The following is a 24609-nucleotide window of genomic DNA, read 5'->3' on the forward strand; positions in this document are numbered from 1 at the left end:
GACGCTTCCTACAAGGGCTGTAGTTTACCGGAGAGAACGTCTAATAAGGATAGGACGATGTTCACATGAAATGTAATTCCCATTTCTTCTTGAAGCCGAAATAAATCTGAGGATGTTTATTGGACATGCTTGGTTTTTACTGCAGGTACGTTAATCTTATAATATCAATAAGGACCTAGGTAATGTTACCGTTAGCGTTGGTTGAGTGATGGAGGCCAATTTGATTGATTGCATTTGTAGAAAACTATAAATGCGGTTATACCAAAAACAAATTGATAGCAGCACTGTAATTGTATCTTTCGACTGTCATTTGTTGCACGTGCTACAAAAATCATTCTGTGCAATGGAAGATTTACCAACGTTACACCGGTCTGATACAGTTTTGCCTATACATGCGTGAGACTAAGACGCCTGTTTATTTGTTTTAAGTGCGTGCAGGGTGTGAGAGGGGAATCGATGTGCTTTGATTACAGCTTGGTAGTTGTAGTCTGTGAAATAAAAAAGCATGTGTGTGTTTAGTATCCAAACAATGACACCTTCATTTCATTATGGCTGCTTTAGCAACACACCTTAAGCTACTGTGTAGGGGGTCCCATTTAGAAGTGGCTAATTCATTTGCGCTTTCCTTGACTCATGGAGCTGCGTGAATTTTATTACAACTTTTCGCCACGATATGGCAATTTAAGTCCGCTTGATACTGTAAGGCGTAAGCCATTGGTTTCCAAAGGAGATTTTATCTGTGTCGCCAGCATAGCCTATTGGCATAGCCATAGCCTATAGGCCTACCTTATAAGCCTACCTGTAGCTTAGGGAAGCTAACAGCTTTCTATTAGGATCTAGTTTGTTAGTTACAGTTTTGTCATAACTCCCTGATGCATTTTTGCATTTAGAATAGCCAGAGTGTGGATATCTCAATTGGAAAATTAAACAATATCGGGTGCCTATGGACTAGGCTGGGTGAACCCAGCCTAATCTGCCCGCTATTTATTTTTTGATTTCTTAAAAGATTGAGCTTGGTCTGGTGAAAGCTAGACTAGCCATGGACCTCAGTTACACAATGCAAGGGAACATGAATCAGCCTATATTTGCACGAACAATAACGGACAACAGCTCTTCAACTTTGGCCCGTTAAAATGTGTATGAACAGTCTAGCAACGCATTTCATCAAGGCCCATTTGGACATGTCAGTTATTTGCACCACTGGTTAGATGTAAAACAGCATTACGTTTCAGACTACTGTTACTTAATTTGTGCATTGACAATAAAGTATCACATGAACTAAAGATGACTAAAATCTTATGTAGAAGAAGAAACATTCACAAAAAATCCATCCATCCAAAAATGACCTTTGTTTTTGATAGCTGTTGAAAACAGCATGACAGATGTTTTTGTTTATAAATAAATAAATAAATAAATAAAATTATGCTGATACCTTTTGCTTTTCCCAAATACAATGTAGCCTACAGGTGTAAGTGACCTTTCATCATTCCAGTTGCAATTGATGAACTGTGATGAACTGCCCTACTTGTTATTGTTTAGAGATTTTAAAGGTTTTATAACAATGCTACATCTTCTTTGGCTATTCACCAGTAGGCTACTTTCTGTGCAGCCGCACAAACACACTCAGGCATGCCAAACAAGCATACACAAAAGTTTCAAGAGTGGGGGATGGAGTAAAAGATGGAGACAAATTGAAGTGTGATTTATTTTCGCGGAACGGATGTACAGGACTGAGCGGCGGTCATATTTTGTACCGCTATGCGGTACATCTAGTTAATTCTATATTTCATCACTTCTTTACAAGCTACCATTTTAGCATTGCTAAGTAACAAATCGGCCACAAGGGGACAGTGTTTAATGATGTAACTCACATCTCAGCAACTGCATGGTCAGAATAACATTTCTTACTTCCTCAGATTGTACATAAATTGCTGAATGAAATACGCCTGCAACCACCAAATTGTTATATTCTATAACTGCCACTTTTAAACCCGACATTGGCTGTGACTTCTGCTCTGTAGTTGCAACTGCTACAATGCTCTTTGGACTCCGTTAATCACAAATTATATTTACAGTTGTTTATTTCTCTGCCATTTAGTTGGCCACCAAACCTGGTAGGCAGGTTTGTCAGCTATACACACACTGTAACATCAGGAGAGGTTGTTCCTTAAAAATAATGTATGGCAGTATGGAAGCTAGAATGGGCTTAAACAGAAAATTAGGTAACACTTTATAAGGTACACTTTATTTGACAGTATCGACATGAACATATGAACCCTAGCCCTAATCCTAACCTCTAACTCTAATCCTAACTCTAACCCTAATCCTAATCCTAACTTGTTATGACAAAAACCGAATGTCACTTAATAACAGAAGTGTTATGTCATAAACGTTTATGACTTGTTTATGACACATTCATGACAGTGTCATGTTGTGGTGAGAATTACAAATGACGTGGAAGCAAAACCGTGCTGAGATGTGTTTAGAAAGGGAAACGTTCCCAGGTTTATTACAAGCCGGCTCGGAGGAGAAACATGAAACAAGTTGCCTCAAGTCACCTCCCGAACATTGTCCGTCACAGCCTTATATCTGTTAGTAGGTTCTTTGTCTGCTGCAGTGGAAAAGTTCAGACACGCCCCGGAGATATCTGGCATAAGACAAAAGCTGGGCCGTTGTACATGACAAAAGACTTGATTTGCAAATGGTCGAGGCGTCTTGACCAGGCATAGCAGTTAATGCAAATATGAGGGAGACAGGCTGATGATGTTAAAATTACATTTGTATACAGTATGTTCATACAAATAATTTTTACTACAATGTCACTCTTATGTCGATACTGTCAAGTAAAGTGTAACCCTTTAAACTGGAGATGTAGCTGGCCTAAGAACAGCGAGGGCTAACCTGTCCCAGGGCATCAGGAAGGCAAAAAAGGATTACACAGACAAAATAACAACACACTTCAAAGACAGCAGAGATGCACAGAGCCTATGGCAGGGCATACAGGCCATCACTGACTACAAGCCTGCGCCACGGAGCTGTGAGAACAACACCTCTCTGCTAAATGACCTGAACAGTTTTTTCGCCCGTTTTGAAGCACAAAATGACACTCACCCACAGAAAACCCCACCTCCCCCCCACGACCAACCCCTGTACCTGTCCTCTGCCAGCGTGAAGAGGACACTAGCCACCATTAACCCACGCAAAGCAGCAGGCCCAGACAACATACCAGGACGAGTGTTGAAGGACTGTGCAGAAGAGCTGAAGGATGTTTTTACAGACATTTTCAACACCTCTCTGGAGCAAGCAGTCATCCCATCACTTTTCAAAACTGCCACCATCATACCCGTGCCAAAGAAATCATCACCATCATGCTTCAATGACTACCGTCCCTGAAGCACTCACGCCCATAATCATGAAGTGCTTCGACGGCTAGTCATGTCACACATCAAAGCCACCCTACCCCCCACCCTGGACCCCTTCCAGTTTGCATACCGAGCCAAACGATCCACGGAGGATGCAATCTGCTCTGCCCTCCATCCAGCCCTCACCCACTTAGACAATAAAGACTCATATGTGAGAATGCTGTTCATAGACTTCAGTTCAGCATTCAATACCATAATACCACAACAACTCATCAGCAAACTGGACAAGCTAGGATTCAGTACCTCCCTCTGCAACTGGCTGCTGGACTTCCTGTTGCAGAGACCACAAGCAGTAATGCGTCGGGGACAACACCTCAAGCACTCTGACCCTGAGCACGGGGGCCCCTCAAGGGTGTGTGCTCAGCCCCCTGCTCTTCACACTGCTAACACATGACTGTACAACCACTCACAGCTCCAACCATCTGGTGAAGTTTGCGGACGACACAACACTGGTGGGCCTCATCACTAAGGGCGATGAGGCTCACTACAGAGAAGAAGTAGACCTGCTGGCTAAATGGTGCAAAGACAACAACCTCCTGCTAAATGTCAGCAAGACCAAGGAGATTGTTGTCAACTTTCAGAGAGGCCACAAACAACTGCCACCACTGTCCATCGACGGAGATGCTGTGGAGAGAGTGAGCAGCACAACATTTCTGGGGGTGCACATCAGCGACGACCTCTCCTGGACCACCAACACAGCATCACTGATGAAGAAAGCCCAGCAGCACCTCTACTTCTTGCGCAAATTGAAGAAGGCAAGTGCCACGCCTCCCGTCATGACTACATTCTACAGAGGGACCATCGAGAGCATCGTCTCCAGCAGCATCACAGTGTGGGGCGGAAGCTGCACAGATCAGAACAGGAAGACCCTCCAGCCACTGTTAACAGCTAAGAGGATCATTGGAGCACCACTCCCCTCCCTGCAGGACATTTACACCACCCGCCTCACCCGCAAAGCACTAATGATTGTCAAGGATACAACCCACCCTGCACACAAACTGTTCAGCCTCCTGCCCTCTGGAAAGCGGTACAGGAGCCTCCGCTCCCGCACCACCAGACTGGCAAGTAGCTTCATCCACCAAGCAATCAGGATGCTGAACACTCTACCCACTCTCCCATCACTGACAGCCCCCCCACCCACCAGCCAACCAGGAACCTAGGAAACTAGGATCCTGTCTACCCTAACCCCCCCCAACACCGCCCTGTGGAACTGCACTGTGACTCGCGGCCTAACGTGTTGCTGCTTCACATCAAGCCTGATATACTTGAAATTACTGCATACTGCATATCAATGTAAATATACAGGTCACACAAGCACAAGTTTAAACTTCATGTAACTGTTAAGACTATATAAATATACAACACAACTACCTCTATTTTTTTATATATATATATGTCCTATATTTCTATTTTGATACATACATGTTCTATATTTCAGTCTTGCACTTTAATTTAATGTTTATTGTCTATGGCTATGTCTATAGTATGTCTACAGTATGTCTGTATTTAAAGTATGTCTATGTCTGCATGGGAAAGTAAGAAACGAAATTTCAATTCTTTGTATGACCAGTGCATGTAAAGAAATTGACAATAAAAGCCGACTTGACTCGACTTGAATGCCAAGCTGTTTTTGGAAGCTTTGTCCTAGAGACCCACGAAAATGGCCTGGTTTTGAGTTGACGTGCATGCGTCACTGATTCGACCCAAAGCAGCAACCGAGTTATGATAAAATGTCCAGATAAAATGTCCAGATTGTGCATTTTCATGAGTTTTCGATCGTCATATATTTAATTTCCATTCATCACAGAGTCCCCAAAATCACATATAAGGTGTGTTAGTGTCTAGTTTCGTTAAAGTGTTAGAGTGTTTTTTCATAAAAAAAAAGCTAAAAACTTAATATTATGTTTTTGGCACTCAATGAGTTAAAAGTGATGAACACCTCTCCTTTACTGTCTGTACGTATGTAGGTTTACACCCGTTCGCCACCTAACACTTCCGTTGTGTTGTGAATATTGCAGCGCGTTTCTGAATTGCTGTTGTGAATTAGCAGCTCGTTTCTGAAATGTAAATGTTTTCTGAATTTGCAGTGCATTTTCTAAATTATGTGCAAGTGTTGTCAAATGAAGATGAAGATGTTTTCTGAAGTTCTTTGTGTTTTGTCTATTCGCATGTGTTTTGTTGATTTGCATCTGTTGTCATAAATTGTATGTCGTTTGCACCGGTCAGCCACCGTAGCAAACAAACGCTGCATCGCCATTGAGATCACATAAGGAGCTGGCTATCAATGTGGTAACCATAACAGGCTATTTGACATCTTTAGAACACTAAACATATCGGAGGTGTCAAATGTTGAGTTACTCCAGTCTAGATTTTTTGACATTAATCAAATTGCTATTATTGCTATTGTCTATCCGAAGTAAAATGCCTGTTTCAAAGTTAACTGATGGTAACAAAGGCTATCCCTTCTGGCTTGTTACAGCTACTTAAGTCCTCTTTGTTATGCAATAATATTATTCTCCCTACACTTTCTCTAAATGGCGTTCCAATTACTGACAAGAAGTGCAGTAACAAACATATTCGAGTTGTGCTTCAGGCAAGAAATAAGATCTCTCCTAGGGGGAAGTCTTCTGGGGTGCAATAATTGGGCCCATTAACTGGCAAGTCCTGGTTAACTCCCTTTAGGTTTTGCATAAGTCAAAGAAGTGCACTTTAAAATCTTGCACACAATATATCCAGTAAATTTTCTTGTTTCCAAATATTGTGATACTGAAGATATATGTACATTTTGTAAGGGTCATAGCGAAACTTTGACACATTTGTTTCACAGTTGTCCAATAACTACTAAGTTATGGGCAGACATTGTGAGCCACTGGTTCTCAGGGAAATCTTCAATTGAACCCTAATCTTCAATTTTCTTTGAAAGATGTCTTTATGTACTATGAAAATGAGGAAGACACTAGCTTAGAATTTATTTGTAATCTTGTTATTTTGATGACTAAGTTTTATATACACAAGCAAAAATTTGCTTTAGCTACCCCAAATGTAGAACAATTTAGCGCTGAACTTGAGTCCTTTCTTGAAATTGTTAAAAGATTGGATAACAAAAAAGCTACAACATTGCTTAAACATTACAATATTGTGCTTGTTAATTCCCCTTGTTAATTTGTCTTTTTTCTTTTCCTGTTTTTCTTTTCATTTATTTACTTATTAATCGTTGTCTTTGTTTTGTGCAACTTGTAATTTTATTTTGTATAATTGTAACCGTACTGTTTCACTTTTATATTATATTCATTTGTATTTGTATTATGTCTTTAATAAAGGAAAAAAAAAGTTAACTGGTGGTCAAATAACCAAATATCCAATTGTTTGCACCTCCAAGTGGTCTGTGACTTACGTCTGTAGTTACGTCTGTAGAGTTTGTGTGAAAGAATTACCAGACAAATAATAACATGTAGCAGGTGCCTGGGCCCGCCACCGCCATTTCCTTCTGTGCCACATTATCTGAGAACAGTGAAGCAGGAAGCAAACGATGCGGTGAAGGAAAATGCAGCATGGAGGCCAGTGATGCAAACAATGGATGGTGCGGCGGCCAGGCAGGAGTGAGTGCGATGTGATGTGGCAGAGGCAGGGGTCCAGGCGTCCACCTGGGCAAACGCAACCTACCATTTAATATAGTAGCCAAGTATACCTATTGGCTAACCAATTAGGCAGCCATTATTGGGCGCTCCACCCATTAATCCTGCTACACTAGCAAGAATTATCCCAGTAGCCTAGGTATCAGGTCACGAGGCTATCTGATTTGCATCCTCTGGTCATTCTTGAAAACGACAGCGAGTTACAGGAAATGTTGGCAACGGGCAACCATTTCGTTTATACGACATTTCCCTCGCTAAATTGAAACTTTTTCGGACAGTTGCAGCGCATGGATACTGGAGAAATAACCACTCATTTTGTAAGGCTAGTTAGAAACGAAACATGTCTTACTGTAACACAAACTGCGTTGAAAAGCCTGTTGCCGCTGCCTTTAAGGTACTTGGGCGTTGCATCGGTAAATATCCGTGGTTGTTTTTCATTCTTCCTCTGATGATATCGTGCGGACTCGGAGGAGGATTTTACTTTCTTCATCAGAGAGAGGTACATAACATTGAGGACCAGTTCACGCCACTAAACGGCCCAGCGAAAGAGGAGAGGGCGTTTGTCAAACAACATTTTCCTCCAGGCAAAGATTTCTCCCAATTGAAGATCTATACCGAGGGCGTGTATGCGTCGTTTATCCTGGTGAAGAAGCCTAATATACTCACTGTAAAGGCGTTTCAAGAAATAATGACATTAGACGAGCGAGTGAAGAGTCTCAAGACAAGTACAAACAAGACATTTGAAAACCTGTGTGCTAAGAAGAAAAACAAATGTGTCTCGAATGACGTTTTAGATATTGTAACGTATAAGGCTAGCAACATTGACAATATGACTATATATTACCCATTTCATGGAAAAACATTTTTTGGAACAGTTATTGGCGGTGTTAAATATAGACCAGAAACTAAGGAAATTCAGAGCGCCGATTCGATACGATTGTTCTACTACTTAGAAGAAGACCTCGGAAATGAAACTGATGCCTGGCTGAGTTTGTTTATTGACACTTTCTCATCGGAGACAAAATATGCTGAAGGGGTAAGAAGATCATGTGTGAAATTTGAGTCTTGTTGCATGTGGGAGAAAAACGTTGATGGCTTTGTGTATAGTGGCAATATGAAACTATAAGGGAGACACGCACCTATGTCCGTTATTTATGACTGGCGCGCTGCGAAGCGGCAGTTTTTGTCTTCTTTTGTCTGATTTTTCTTCCGGATTTTTTTTTTGTATGTTGGCCTCCAGGGGTCATGTCAACCCATCCCATCATATCCACTCATTTGATGTAAAGCGCCACCTAGTTACAAATGAAAAAGCAAAAACGAGCCATTGTAGTCGCAGGTATCTTTGGCTGACAGGTTCAAAACCGACAGCATTTTTAGTGTAGGATCATTTAGACACCCTCTGAATGCATGCCAAGTTTCGTGGAATTCCGTTCATGGGGGACCATACATAAATGAATATATGTACATTTAGTGACACACTACGCATGCACATACACAAACACACACATAAAGATACATGCACACACTTGTAGGCACAGACACACACATAAAACACATACGCATAAACACATATACACACGCACGCACACAAGCACATGTACGCACACACAAACATACACGTACGCGCACGCATGCACAAACACACACATGCAGGAACACGCACATAAACATACATGAACATTACACTCTACACACATGCACAACATACAGAAAATCAGGACTTACAGTACCTGGCCCAAGATGCTACCCAAATCCTGGTACAGGCCATAGTTATCTCTCGACTCGACTACTGTAACGCCCTCCTGACACGTCTCCCAGCCTGCAACGTGAAACTACTTCAGATGATCCAGAACGCGGTCTACAACCAACCCAAAAGGGCACATGTTACCGCGCTGCACATCCAGCTACACTGGCTACCTATGGCCGCTCGTATCAAATTCAAGTCTCTAACGCTTGCCTGCAAAGTAGTTTCCGGTTCTGCTCCCACCTACTTGAATGCCCTCATACAGGCATACGCTACCTCCTGACCGTTGTGCTCCTCAGACGAACGACGTCTGGCTCTGCCACCGGTACACTCAGGCCAATCCAAACTTTTGTCATCTGTTGTTCCTCGTTGCTGGAATGCGCTACCAATTCCTACTATAGCAGGGACATCCCTCTTCATCTTCAAAAAACTCCTGAAGACCCTGCTCTTCAGAGAATCTCCTCGTAACACTACTTACAACTAGCCTTGCTATTTCTAACACTTACACCTGACTAGAACTGACCCTGGACTGCATAAAAACAGCACTCACTGAAGCACTTTTTCTTATTGTACGCTACCTTTTTAAATTGGCTTAAATGGTTCTAGAATTGTTGAGAGAATTGTTTTAAAAAGCTTTAAACTGTTTACCATGTTGTAAGTCGCTTTGGCTTAAAATGCGTCAGCCAAATGTAATGTACCTTAATGTAATAAACACACACACACACACCCCATTACCCCTACACAACCACTCACAAGTGAACACAGACACGCACACACACACATACACACAAAACACACATACACACACATGCAAGCAAGCAGATACACACACACACACACACACACCATTACCCCCCCACACACACTCACAAGCTAAAACACACACACACAGTGAAGCACACATATACACAAAAGAAAACACAGACATACACACACTCATTTATACTCAAAAGTTGCAAGAGTAGGGGATGGAATAGGAGACAAATTGACAAGTGACAAATTGACAGTGATTTATTTTTGCGGAGAAAATGTGCAGGACTGAGCGGTGGTCATATGGTGTACCGCTTTGCGGTACATGTAGTTATTTATGAAGGGGAAGGGCTAACTTGAAGGGGTCACGTGACTTGAGTTGTAGTCAGTTTATGAAATGAAAGGAGCAATTTCCATTTGTTGAAGATATATCCTTCGATTTTTTTCAGTTAGTAGATTATTAACTATACAAACTGTGCCCATAGCTTCACACACATTTGTAATGTTTTGCATGGATGTGCGCTGGTGCACGTTCCTGTGGATGAAAGAAGCAGGGTGCGTTATGCACCCGCCCATATAACTGTTGATAATGCGCTCTTAAAATAACATGTAAACAAAACTCGCCATGGATTTCTGATCAAGTTTCTCTTAATGCGGCGTTATGCGTTTCAGGTAGTGTATGATAGCGATTTTAGATAATGCGCAGACCACACCTTAGGTCGTTAATTGCCCCACCCCTGAGTGCATTGTTTAATAAAAGAGACGCGCATAGCGCAAAACTCGAGTGTAAGATAGGAATAAACTTTGCGTTGGGATAATAATCCGCCAGGTTTTGCGTCAGGCCTAATGCCTTAGAGGAGTCATAGAATTAATTTGTTGGGTATTTTACGGTTCTCTGGCGTCTCCAGGTGTGGTCAAGTTGCATCATTCACACAAATTAAATCATGAATCACTCTTCTGGGAAAAAGGCCCAAACTACAGAAAAGAAAAGAATTTAGAATTTCAAAAGGAGCATTCCTATTTAGTAATCAGAAAATAAATGATAGCAAGTAAGTTTATTGGTCATTTGTGGAGATGGAATGCTCTGTAAAAATGGAAGGCTCTGCTTTTTAAATACAGTTTCCTGTGAATGTGAATAAATTCCTGTAAATGAATCCATTTGATATAGAGTATGTGTCTGTTCCATGTGTTTGTTGCAGGGCTCTATATCCATTTTCACATCATTGTCAAGAGAAGAAGAGCTGAAAAAGAATAGCAAAAGTGTGACCCCCTTGTTTTCCATCACATATTTTTTGGCCATCAACATATCTATTCTTTCTTGCCTAAGGTATGTCATCTCTTATACAGTATGCCTACCACGGTTTAGAGCATTTGTTCAGATTATTCCAGAAATGAATTCCCATTGTATGGCAGATGATATCAACTGATGGTGGTTAAGTGTCTGTGTGGTAATTACTGTCATCTGTATCCAGGTTGGACTGTGTGAGGAACAAGGTATCTGTGGCCATCTTTGGGGTGTTTTCTGCAGGGCTGTCTGTGCTGTCCAGTTTCGGCCTGCTTCTGTATTGTGGGATGCCATTTGCAATAACTGTGACGACCTCTCCCTTCCTGATTCTTGGTAAGGCTCATTTTGTAAAACTTGACACATGTTGGGACATTGCACACATGATTGCCTATTCAGATGTACATCTGTTACGATACAATTCAAACGTGCAATTTAAAGCTAGTGATTCTCTTTTCGCACATTAACTTTAACAGGCTAATCTAAAATCCAAATGTACTCCCAAACTGATCTACATAGTTATATATTTCCTTCTAACCCAAAAGAGAAAAAGGGCATTCTCTGACAGTCATCTTTAATTGATGATCATGACGTCTTCTCTTGTTACATATTACCTTTCCAGACAACAGGGGGGCACACCTCAGTCTCAGGCCATTTCTGAAATGCCTGGCAATACTAGTTTTCATACATGGAATCACCTAAGATTAAGATTAAAGGGGAACTTGGCAACTATTTCAACGTAATAAACCCGTTTAGAAATCATTCGGATGGTTAAATGACCTGTTCCGGTGAAAATGGTGACTTTCCCCGCTGCACCTAGCGTCCCCAGGCGGAAAACCAACCTTGCAACATTGAGACTACCGTCCTGGAAAGAGAAGTGAGAAACAAGAAACTCGTTTTAAATCGTGTTTCTTACCTTGTAACATCCACATAGTTCTGCCAAACTTATGCTAACTGTTCGCTAGCTTGTAAACAAATCCATGTGCTTTATCGTTACCTTTTCCCACAGTTTGAAATAGCATAATGCACAATTTCTCCAGCAGAGGGGGAAATCCTGCCAAGTTTCCCTTTAAACTCAGTAAAAATCAGAAGCTGCTCCAATAGCTTATCATCATGATCATCTTGGTGAACAGTTTTCCCCGACGCATTCTACTATCAGTGACTGACGCGTGAGAAGCGTTTCTGTGTTCCATTCATTCATTTTCACTGGGGGCGTGCCCTGCCATGCTTCTGTTAATTTGTGGCACAATTGAATGGTATTATGGAACCGGGGGTCGACAGAAAAAGAAACTAAAACTTTCCCCGATCAAGATATACTTTTTAATTTGGTGTCATCAAGTAGGCATAAATTTATGGGGTAGCCTGTAGTGTACGAGAGCCCATTGAAACTGAACCACTCGTGGGTAGGCCATTAAGCAACGGCATTTAAAACAACGAATAAAGATTCCTGTAACTGTCCACGAAAAGAGCTAGCCTAATCCACTGCACGAAAAAAAATGGAAATTGCGACTAGTTGTAGGTCTGACAGTGGTAAATATCATAGCAAATAGCCTATGGCAATGACAGCTTTAAAAAAACATTTATTTTGTCTCGCTGGAGTGAACGCAGAATGTGGGCTGTTGTGCATATGAATGAATTAGGAAAATGATCTGCATCTCTGTTAACTAAAAGCTAGTCTTCCTAACATCTCCATTGTTAACGTGAAATATGTCTCCATGCAAGGTAGTGTCAAGCCATGAAGAGATAACCTTCTGCAGGTAGCAATGTTCACAACACTGCCTACAGAGCATAGCCTACCTTAAATTGTAAGTGGTCAGTAACAGCATAATGTAACTTAATCAGAGCCGGACGGCCCTCTAAGCACACTACACACGTAGGGCCCTCGCCTCTCCCTTGCATCAAGAGTTATATTGTTGATTAGAGGATGAGAAGAGAAAAAACTCTATGCAAGTGAACTGTGTCCCTCTTCAGGTTTGATGTCAACAAATAATAATAGCTGATCTGCTGACTTGCATCTCTCAAATCTGTGTCTGTAACCTAGGCAATGAAATTACGTTCACTGTTGGTTTTTAATGACAAATGAGTAACAGGCTACGCAACTATTGGCAAACTTTTACATACCCTCCTTCTAGCCATCAGTTAGCTCACGCCATGTTTGCTTGTCAACTGCTCACCAGAAATAAACATTGCATAACACTCCTGCGATCCAAGACAGGTTCTCTTTGAGTTTGGTTTTTCAATATTTATTTAAACTAATCCAATAGCAAACATCCTGACTTACATCCTCATATGCACATCTCATTTCCAAATTATAGCCTATAGACACGGACACAAGTTACTCTACTAAATGAAAGGCACAAGGCGCCTAATTAGATTTACACACAACCGATACAATGTAATCATGACTTTAAAGGTAGGTGTTAAAAAAGTTTAAAATATGAAATGTTTAAATGTCAAATTATTTTAGGCTATTAAGGAACTCCAAAATATATGAATGAAATATTATATATATATATATATATATATATATATATATATATATATATATATATATATATATATATATATACAATATAATATAATATATATAATATTTTACACCTATTATACATAGGCAAATATCCATGCATATATATAATATATATAATATTTTACACCTAGGCTATTATACATAGCTCTGCGAAAACAAATAAGAGATCCATGCACATTTTTCTGATGTTATCCTGTTCCTGTTGCCTGTTGCTGAGTGACATGCATAATGAGTATACTATATGGCAGGGGTCTCAAACTCAAATGAGCTGGGGGCCACTTCGGCCAACGTCATCTGATTGGAGGGCCACATCAGTGTTAAAGAAAAATACAAAAAAAAGAACGGCTATTTTTTCAAATACTACACAAAACTGCAAAGAGAAAGTGCAAATCTTTTATCTCCTTTTAGACACCTGTGCTAACAACCTTAGTTTATAAATAAAATAATGATAAAATAAATATTAATACAAATTATAAAAAACAAAAAGCATAAAAACAGGTATGTGTGTGTTTCACTCCAAATAAAAAATATTTTCTTCTCATAACTTATTTAAACCTGCATGGCAAACTTTAGGCACCAGGGTTAAGAAAACAACACCATTGGATTTTGACCAATGGCTTGAAAGTGGTCTTTGTAAGGCTTGAAAGTCCTACTGTGAATCTTTGAGTATAAAAAAAAGTTTATGAAGGGGGTAAATGTATCTAATTTGCCACTGGATGGCAAGCACCTCAAATTATGCACCTTTCAGTAAATACTGGATGTTGAACATATTTGAGCAGGTTTACAGGTTTTGTCATATTACCCACATAACAAATTAACAGGAAAACAGTAGGCCTAAGATGTAAACCAACAATAGTAAACTATTACTAGCCTATATCCACAAACCGTTATTATAGGCCTACAATAAAGTAGCCTGGTCAAATCGGTTCCTATCGTGGGTGACTTTGTTCTTTAGAGCCCTATTTTTATTACCCCTGCTGTCTGTACCACGTCCATTACAGACACTATCATCACGATTACCACTGCCACCCCCAGCTATGTTGGGCAGAGGGTCGAAATAAGCATGGTAGGGCCTATGCTTAGTGGACACCGTTGTATACACGCAAAGACGCACCTCCATTCACAGACGCACTGTTACTATCACCGTCAATAGACGATCGATCATAATCTCCAAAAGGCAGATATTCTCCTTCAGAATCAGAATCTAGGTGAATAACATAGCCTACCCAAGACTTCACACGTGAACGTTTTTTGGTGTAGGTCTATTTCTGCTTCAATTTGTGCAAAACTATGGCCTGCATCACTTCCGCGTCATTACAAACAAATGCACGTCTTTGTGTTTCTCACGTGTAAATACAAGTATTTCCTGAAAACTTTGTGCAGCGAATTTGGGCTTGAATCGAAGCTCTGAAATCGAAGCTCTTGAATCGAAGCTCTTTAGGGGCAGCCGTGGCCTACTGGTTAGCAGTAGGCACGGCTGAAGTGCCCTTGAGCAAGGCACCTAACCCCTCACTGCTCCCCAAGCGCCGCTGTTGATGCAGGCAGCTCACTGCGCCGGGATTAGTGTGTGCTTCACCTCACTGTGTGTACACTGTGTGCTGTGTGTGTTTCACTAATTCACGGATTGGGATAAATGCAGAGACCAAATTTCCCTCACAGGATCAAAAGAGTATATATATATATATATATATATGGATGCCTAGCAACTGGTGGAGGAGAGTACAAATGGGATTTGTCACCGTACTTGGATCTATTGTTTTTAATCAGTGTAGTTGTTTGTCGCAATTAAAAAATACCCTCAAGGGCCGAATTACATTATTATTTTGACATTAGGCCCGGGCGCGGGCCTGAGTTTGAGACCCCTGCTATATGGTATATAAGACTGTAGTGTTACAATGTAATAGAGGCAATCACAAAGAAAATAGGTAGGCTTCCTGCATGACCCATTCCGAATGAATTGTCTCTGATATAATAAATACAACACATTGGACTCGGAAAGATATTTGGCAATACTACTTTCACACAAGTGATGGCACCCTTGCGTACTACGTACTGTACTACTTTTCAGTCAAGATCAGTATATTAGCAGTGGTACGTCATGTTCGGGGGAAAAACAATGCTGTCTCTTTGTAAGTCATGCAGACATAACTGAACAAAATTCTTTGTTCTGCACATCTTAAGAAAAGTCTATTTTATAAACACATTATAAAATCAAACTCTTGAGGAATTTTGCTTTGTTCGTGCACAAAACCCTTTCTATAGGTATTGGTGTGGATGACATGTTCATCATGATCTCCTGCTGGCAGAAGACGAGGGTTCATGACAAGGTTGAAGATCGCATGGCAGAGACGTACAAGGAGGCGGCAGTCTCCATCACCATCACCACTCTGACTGATGCCTTGGCCTTTTACATCGGCCTCCTGACTCCTTTTCGCTCTGTGCAGTCCTTCTGCATGTACACCGGCACAGCCATCCTCTTCTGCTACATCTACAACATCACATTCTTCGGTGCTTTTTTGGCCCTGAATGGACGACGAGAGGGAAGCAACAGACACTGGCTTACATTCAGGAAGGTTGAAACTCCAAATCCAGACAACAAGAGCAATGCCTGTTCAGTTGGAGGAGCTTATGATCACCAAACAGGTGCAGAGGAGGAAATGCCCATCAATGTCTTCTTCAAGAAGTATTATGGTCCATTCTTAACTAAAAGATACACCAAGGTCTTTGTTATTTTGCTCTATTTTGTATATGTGGGTGTGAGCATATATGGTTGTTTTCAGATGAAAGAGGGTATAGATCTGAAAAACTTAGCTACAGATGACTCATACGTAGTTAATTACTATGATAATGAGAATCAGTATTTCGAAGACTTTGGACCGTTTGTTATGGTAATTATAAAAGACAAAACATTTGAGTATTGGAATAAGACTGCACAAGACAATCTCATGGGTTGTGTTAGACAGTTCGCAAATTCAGACATGGTGCCCAAAAATGTGACTATTTCATGGCTTGATGCCTTTGTGGAATATAGAAAGGGTACTGGTTATGATTTCTCAGACCAGAAAACATTCATGAGTTTTTTACCAAGCTTTCTTAAACTGTCAGGCTTCAGTGAAGATGTTGATATTCAAGATGGTGTGATTCAAGCTTCCCGAATCTTTATACCAACAGTTAATGTCAGGACTGCAGTAGACGAAAAGAACATGTTGAGTTTTTTTAGAGACACCGCTAGTAAATGTGGTGAATCTGCAAATGGGGTAAACTTAATGGTGTACCACCCAACATTCATTTACTTTGATCAGTATGCCGTCATTGTCAGCAATACCATCCAGAACATCATAGTAGCTACTGTCGCTATGCTTGTCATTGCCCTTATGCTGATTCCACACCCTCTCTGTTCTCTGTGGGTGACCTTTGCCATTGCCTCTGTAATAGCAGGCGTAACCGGTTTCATGGCTTTGTGGGACGTTAATCTGGACTCCATCTCCATGATCAACCTGGTAATCTGCATTGGCTTTTCTGTTGACTTTTCTGCACACATTTCTTACGCCTTTGTCTCAAGTGAAAAGAGAACAGCCAATGGAAAAGCCATAGATGCTCTCTATAACCTTGGGTATCCAATAATCCAGGGAGCTTTATCAACAATTGCTGGGGTTATTGTCCTGTCAGCAGCAAAGAGCTACATCTTCAGAACCTTCTTTAAGATCATGTTTCTTGTCATCTCCTTTGGGGCTGTACATGGCCTTGTGTTTATCCCAGTGTTTTTGACATTCTTTGGGGTTTGTGGAAAAAAAGTAAGAACTGAAAGTGACAAATCCATCACCAACAATATAGAACTTAAAAAAATGAACGATGCTTTAGAGCCCGACCAAAATGGCATTTTAAAGAACGATACAGATTTCGATATTTGAGGTTTCAAAAACTGATAACCGACATATCGGTCGATAGACATCTTTAAACAACACAATATACAAATTCTCTCCCATAGCCAAGTTCTGATGAAGGTGGGATATTATGTGTTTAAAAAGGCCTATCTGGTATCTTAATGAAAGGCTCTTATACAGTAATCTATTAAATAATTATTATGAAATAAATAGTCGGGTCTTTGATAACCACCATTGCCACAATCTACGTTGTAGGCTATTCACAGTTCATGCCTAATGACGCTATCCCTTCATGTAAGAAAAGAAGAAGAAATTTTACAAGTACGATCTGTTACTTTTACTTTTAGCCTTTTTAAACCATGCACTTCCTTACTTGGTGTAAACACCTTGTTGAAATACAAAAAATTGAAGACTGAAACTGTTTTTTAAGGATGCATCATAGACAGGCATCTATGCCCTGCTGTTATTTTAAACTGGCATACCATGGCATTAGCTAATTCTGGGATGACAATCGAAGGAGACAATTACTGTGCTATTATCAAGTTACTTGGTACCTTTTGACGTAACATTAAGATGATGACCAATGGCTCTAAGGTCAACATTAGGCTATTGCAGTACAGTAAAAACGAAACATGTCCGATAAACACTCAGGTTTATTTAGGCTTCCAGAAGAAATTATACATTTGACGTGAAAATATCCTTATACCATGAATACACAAGCCACTCCACAAAGCTATGAAACAGCTTTGTCAGTGTAGTAAGTAGAACCAAATTAAGCATGTGTCTTGCAGCAAAATGGTGGATAAATCACACAATGACAATACTAGTAGAATTTTTAATGAAGGATCAATGTTCGGTTTTCCTACACTTAATTAAAAAATATTTATCATACGTTATAAATGCATATCAGTTGTCAAATGCAAAAACATCTCAGGTGCGGTTCCCAGAGAGGTGAGGTGCCCAGCATTTAAGTCTCTGGAACAGGGGCTCGCCACCAGGATGGGACCATGTATTTAACAGAGCAGACTGTTGTGTATGTCTTCATTGTATTGTTTGCTTAGTCTTACATATATGTTTTTAATGATTATAACTTGTTCAGAGTCGATAGGAGTGGGAGAGGGGGTGATGTGGCAATCTACGCCAAATCAACTCTCCCAGTAATGATTTTAAATGCTTTATCGGTTCAACATAGCTTTAAATTTGTTGCTGTTAACATTATTTTAGGCTCTACCTCTATTACTGTAGCAGGGGTCTATCGACCTCCTCTGCTGTCTCAAACTCATTAGATGCCTTTGCAAATCTGCTTGTAAAGCATTGTAATGGGGAGCTTCTGGTCTTCGGTGACTTTAATATCAACTGTCTTAACAACTCTTCTGGCTACCTCAAACGGGTTAGGCTAAACCTGTCAGACCACAAGCACAAGATAGCGTAGCACAAGATCCTGGGCCCCTGCAAAGGTAGTCCTGATGGGCCCCCAGGCAGTCCTGATGGGACCAGATCTCACATGGTCACAATGAGAAATTTTAAATCTTTTAATAGCCAAGCTTTTTTATCTGATGTTTTTTTTATAGTAATTTATATCTTCAGAAATGATGGATTTTGAACTGACACTTGATTTCTTTATAAAAAAAAATTGTCACTGTTATCAATAAGCATGCTCCTTTTAAGACACTACGGGCTATATCTTGCACTTTAACGCAATTGACTTTGCGCAAATCGCTTTGTGGGCGGATGGGCGCTGTTTCTATTTTACTGGCGGAAAATTGACTGTTGCGCACATTATTCATGGGTGTGGTTTGGGCATAACGTGCAATAAACCAATCAGAGCGTCATCTCACATTCCCTTTAACAACAGGCACGCTTGTTCCATAGTGGATTGCTATTATGATGGCGGATTTGCCAGGCGCAACCAGGAACAGTTCACAGTGCTATAGTCAGTTGTGAACAGTTTGCTATTGATTTTTCTTCTTGACAAAATGTAATACAGGAATGTCACTTTCCGATGTTTTGGGATCACTCTCACTGAATCGCAAGCTTATGAATACCTGGTGATATTTTTGCAATGTAATCTAACAATACCTCTCCCATGGGCGTAGATTTAGGGTGGGACGCTAAGGACTAGTCCTAATCAATATTTTAAGATGACAGAATTGTCCCCGCCAATATTTTAGCGAACTTATTTGTGCTGCTGATCATTCCGACAGCCAGCACAACAGTACAAAAAACGTCGTCATATGATTTGCTGAAAAACAGAGGGGGAGGGGGAAGGGTTATCTGACATGCACGCTACAGTAGGCCTACACGCACGGAAAGTGTCAAAAGGCTATTGTACTTGTTTGCACCGGCAGTCAAGCGAGCGGGTGTGTTAATGACAACGGTAAGTTAGGGCTGTCTGCCAATACATAGCCTATCCCAAAAAAGGCCAGAGTAAAACATTGTGATATTCCCTTTGCCCTTCAGCATGTACATCTTTGCCCCTTTTTGTGGTTTGTAGATCAGCTTTGCCACCCCAAAATAGGAAGCTTTTTCATTGCAGTTTAGGCAAAATAATTAGCCATACAAACTGGCAACTGGTGACCAGGCTTTCAAATGCGTATTTTACTGTGTAAAATAGCATTAGCTGTTAGGATATTACCCATGATATTGTCACAGCTAAGCTAGCTTCTGTAATCTTTCAACCATGTCATGTTGAATAAGGGTGTGCCGCACGGACAGTCACATAGGCTATAAGTCACCATCACTGACTGTTAGGCTAATTGGGCTACCAATCTTGCAGTCGCAATAAACAATGGATCCGAGACATTTTCCTGTTCCTATATTCTGTTTATGTAGGCTAATGTATTTGTGAATGTAGCCTGCACAATGCAAAGAAATAAAAGATAAACTGGTGCATTTCCATACTCATAAATGAACTTTGCGAGACACTTATCTCTTCTATGATCTCATCCCAGAAAGATTTCCTTTGACTTGTTAGTTTTTTTTAACATTTATTTTATCTAATGACATAGCAAACATGCTGAATTGAATCCACATATCCCTAACTATTTTTCAGCATTCACGTTCCTCTTAAAGTGACAGGCACTCAATTAGATTTACACACCAAATGTGATGATATAGACAAGTGTAGTCTAATAATTTAAATATCAATATGATGTAATCAAATTACTAAATATGTTTAGCTATTAGTAATCATGTAGATCATAAAATACTATAAATAATTATCAATATAAATGTATAGTTTATATGAATTCCAAAATATGAAAAAGAAACCTATGACAACCATCACTTTCTATGTGTGTGTGTGTGTGTGTGTGGAGGGTCAATCAAATTCTATGATTACCACTGATGTGAATGATCTCACAAATCACACAAATCAAATTTTAATCTTTAATCTTCACTTGCTATTGGTATTGAAACAATAATGTTGGTATCGTGACAACAGGAGTTGTGGATGTGTCCCTACCAAAGCTGAGACCAAACCTACGCCCTTGACCTCTCCCGTGTTGCTGCTGGGGCATTTGGGTTACATGGAATCGGCATGCAGTTCGTCTCATTAAGTCCTCTAATATTTCCTAATTTATGTCGTCAACACATCCATGATTCGTGGAAATGTGTTCGCAACACAGGCGCCCAAGCAATCGCTCCTGCAGGTGTACGGCTGTACCTTACCAACAGGCAACGACTTTCCAAGTTGACCTAACTTTCCAACTCTGCACAGTATCCCATTAACTGCATGACAGTGGGCTATTTACAATATTTATTTTATGTAAAGTAGAGTTTGTAAACACGTTATCATCAACTTAATGCACGCAACTTAATGCAACTTTTGTTTGAGCAGGAGAGAGAATAACAATGAATGGACGCAGCAACTGCAGAAATTGTAGCGAAGGCTACTTGCTGCTTTTTTTTACCATCTTTGGTTGCTGGTTAACAGCACATAATAAGCTTATTTAAGCGAATTCACAAACTCAAGACTTCATGGATATAAAACATTTTTTGAAAACAACGAAAGGATGGAGGGAACATAGCAAAGTTTTGGAGTTATTTCAGATGGGCTACAACAAGGTAGGCAAAATTGTGGTGCTTGTCAAAACCTTAGCGCAGCTGGAATAATGCTTATAGGCTGATGTTAAAGTGCACACGATGTGTAAAGCCATACACAACGGTAAATTGGAACAAAACTAAAGGTAACTTTAGCCTTTATAGGGCTGTATAAAGTTGTCCAAATTAATATTTCGTAATTAGGCGTTATTGTTGTAAAGATATTGCATGTCGATGTACTATATAGGCTACTAAATTTTTAGTTGACCAATGCACGAACAAAGCCGGGAATTGGACAAATATTATCAAGGCTTTGAATGTTTCCATCTGTGCACAAGGTGTCTGTAGATCGGTGTGCATAGCATTCATTTCTGCAGGCCTGTGGCCATGCATGCGCCCTTAAAATAGCATCTGAATTTGCGCCACTGACTTTAGACCAGGAGGTTCCTGTGGGGTATTCCATGTACATGGTTTAGTGGCAAACCTGGGTAAGTTAACTAAGAGTAAGTGGTAAACCTCTTACAACAAGAGCCCTATGGCATTGTTGGGAGATTAAAGCCATACAGCTCTTCTATTAGGAGGTTTACCACTTACTCTGAGTTAACTTACCCAGGTTTGTCACTAAACCACGTACTTGGAAAACCCCCCTGGTCTGTGGCAGAATTGTTTTCTGAAAAATATCAACAGGGACCGTTTGCGCCGGAACACGCCCCCTCTTTTCGCTGAAACGCCCCCGTGGGCGCACATGTACCTGTGGAGGGAAAATTCCAATATTGACTGCAAAATAGGAAAGACAAAAACGCGAGTACAAAGTCAATTGCGCTGGTGTGCAAAATAGAGCCCTACGACTTAGACAGGGTAACCCCATGGTTTATGCTTGAATTATTAGCCCTCCTGAGAGAAGGAAATAGATCCTGGTCTCTTGCAAGAGGGTCTGGAGACACATCGCACTTGTTAGACTTTAAACAATTACGAAATATTTGTACTTCCTCTGTGAGAAAAGCTAATTATTACACAACCCTAATAGAAAGCTCCTCCTCAAATCCGGCAAAACCCTGGAAAGCAGTACAATATCTGAACTTTGTCTTTTAACTTTATAAATGATTTTGTTTCTTAAGTGACAGGCTTAACGTTTTTTGTCATAACTGACAGTTTTGACTGCTGACTCTGCAGTCATCTTCAGAAGAGTCACGCAATGTTGCTGTGACTGGGGACACCGTCATCCCATCAGACAGGTGGAATGACACAAACTAATTATATCACACACACAATAGATGTCACAGCAACATCGCGTGACTCTTCTGAAGATGACTGCAGAGGTATGACAAAAAACTTTAAGCCTGTCGCATAAGAACAAAATCACTTATAAGTTTAAATAGTAGGCAAAATGAACTTGTTTGAATTTTCTTTTAAGTTATATCTTATTGTATTTTAGCGTGCATTCCTCTTCCTCTACTTGTATATTTAATTGGTTTGTGACCATGTAATCTCGGCATCTTTGTAAATGAGGGATTCCCTCAATGAACTCTTCGAGAAACTAAATAAAGGTAAACAACTAATAATATGTTTGTCACAGCCTTGCATTGTATCAGTCTTACATGTTTGTCACAGCCTTGCTTTGTATAAGTCCTACATGTATGTTTGTCACAGCCTTGCATTTTATGTTTTCATTGTATTGTCTGCTTAGTCTTACATATGTTTGTTGCAGCCTTATGGATATGATTTGAAGTTACAGTGAAGGTACTTTTTTCGCCCAAGACAAATTTCCTTATGAAGGACAGTAAAGTTAATCTTATCTTAAGGTAGTTTCATAAAGGTACAACATATGACATTTAATTAGGATTCCTAACATTACATCAGTGAGAAATATTCAAGTATTTTTAATCTTAAATTCACCTGATTTATCTTAGTTACCTTTTTATAATGTTTCATTATTTTTTCAAAGTGTCATTGAAGATTGTTGCACAGCTAGTGCTTGTTATGTTAATATAATTTTCATTACCGACATTATGTTACTGACATTACATTTTTACATTACAACTCCACTCACAGTTGCATAACTACTGCTTTCACGCAGTATTTTTAGACTATTTCAACTTTTACCTGTTGCAGTTGGTCCTAGATATATAGCAAGACCTGCATTTCCAGGAAGCATTGGCAGACCGTTTTTGAACATCTGCAAGATGAAATGGTAATTTATATTAAGTCAACAGAGCTTGGAGTTAACGATTTTGAAAAATGCGGTTAATTCACAGACAAACAAGGTAGGTCTTAGTTGAGATCAAGCAAGTGGTGGTCAAATATCTTGGAAGCCCCTCTGACATTGTTAAGCAATATATTTACCACAATAACTTTACTGAAGCTGTTGAGGAACCAAAAGTTGAGGCGAAAATTACCTTGGTGTTTGCAGATGATTTGGGAATTGCCCATTCCCTTCAGCCCCATTTGAGCTGTAAAAGTGTATACATGCCATTTGTTTATGGCACGGAAGTGTTGAACAATGGGTTGCAGGTGTTCCAGTTTAGATGGTGAGCAGATTAACTGGTGATATTTGCATAAAATCAGTGAATATTCAACAAGACCCTGCCTATTTCTTTAGAGCGTTCTGCTTTGCCTCCGCCTAGTGCAGGTTTACATTTTCACAAAGTGTTTCCAAGTGAGACAATAACGGATATCGCTGAAAAGATCACCAGTGTATGTCTAATACATGTCTGTTTAAGCATTATCCACACAAATATGACACATACTGAATGAATGGAAAAAAATAAAACTAGCGATCTAGCTGGGATTCGAACCATGCATGGACAAGAAAGTTGATCAGATAAGCTTCTACATCGTCTATACCACTACACTACTTTAACATGAGCATATGCCAGGCTCAAAACAACAAAGTAGGTTCATCTTTGCCTCACATACCAAAACCTAACTGATGTTCTATTACTGCTAGCTTGCTATTTTAGTGAGCAGTTCGAGGCCCACAAGTGATATTCATAATGTCACAATGTGTGTTTCTGCACAAAAAACAAACAACGTCTGATGGGGTCATGCCAGTTTGTAACTGTTTGTGATGCAAAATTACTGAGGCAAAATTCATCTGCATTATTCAAGGCATGCATTCGCTGTGTTTGCTCATGTCATAGGCTATCACCAGTTAACATGGACATCAGGATAGTAAAACTAGTAGACTAGTCTACTAATGAAAGCGTTGCTCTTTGGCGTATTGGTGATAGTGCTTGCTGCTTGGAACATTTTGCCTCAGTGAGACTCATGTTCAAAACCCAACAAAACCTTCGCTGATTTACTTTGACACATTGATGCTCA

At 40.1% G+C, this 24609-nt stretch overlaps 1 protein-coding gene across 1 annotated transcript; it reads left to right on the forward strand.

Annotated features, from left to right (window-relative positions):
• The first annotated feature begins 6978 nt into the window (after positions 1-6978).
• Positions 6979-19265, forward strand: LOC125309173 (patched domain-containing protein 3-like). The gene is made up of 4 exons (XM_048265897.1): positions 6979-8093; positions 10751-10878; positions 11024-11169; positions 15626-19265. Exons 1-4 carry the CDS (start codon positions 7398-7400, stop codon positions 17272-17274), a joined length of 2619 nt encoding a protein of 872 aa, XP_048121854.1. The 5' UTR covers positions 6979-7397; the 3' UTR covers positions 17275-19265.
• The last annotated feature ends 5344 nt before the right edge of the window (positions 19266-24609 follow it).

The sequence above is a fragment of the Alosa alosa genome, chromosome 16, assembly GCF_017589495.1.
Source record: "Alosa alosa isolate M-15738 ecotype Scorff River chromosome 16, AALO_Geno_1.1, whole genome shotgun sequence".
Lineage (NCBI taxonomy): Eukaryota > Metazoa > Chordata > Actinopteri > Clupeiformes > Clupeidae > Alosa > Alosa alosa.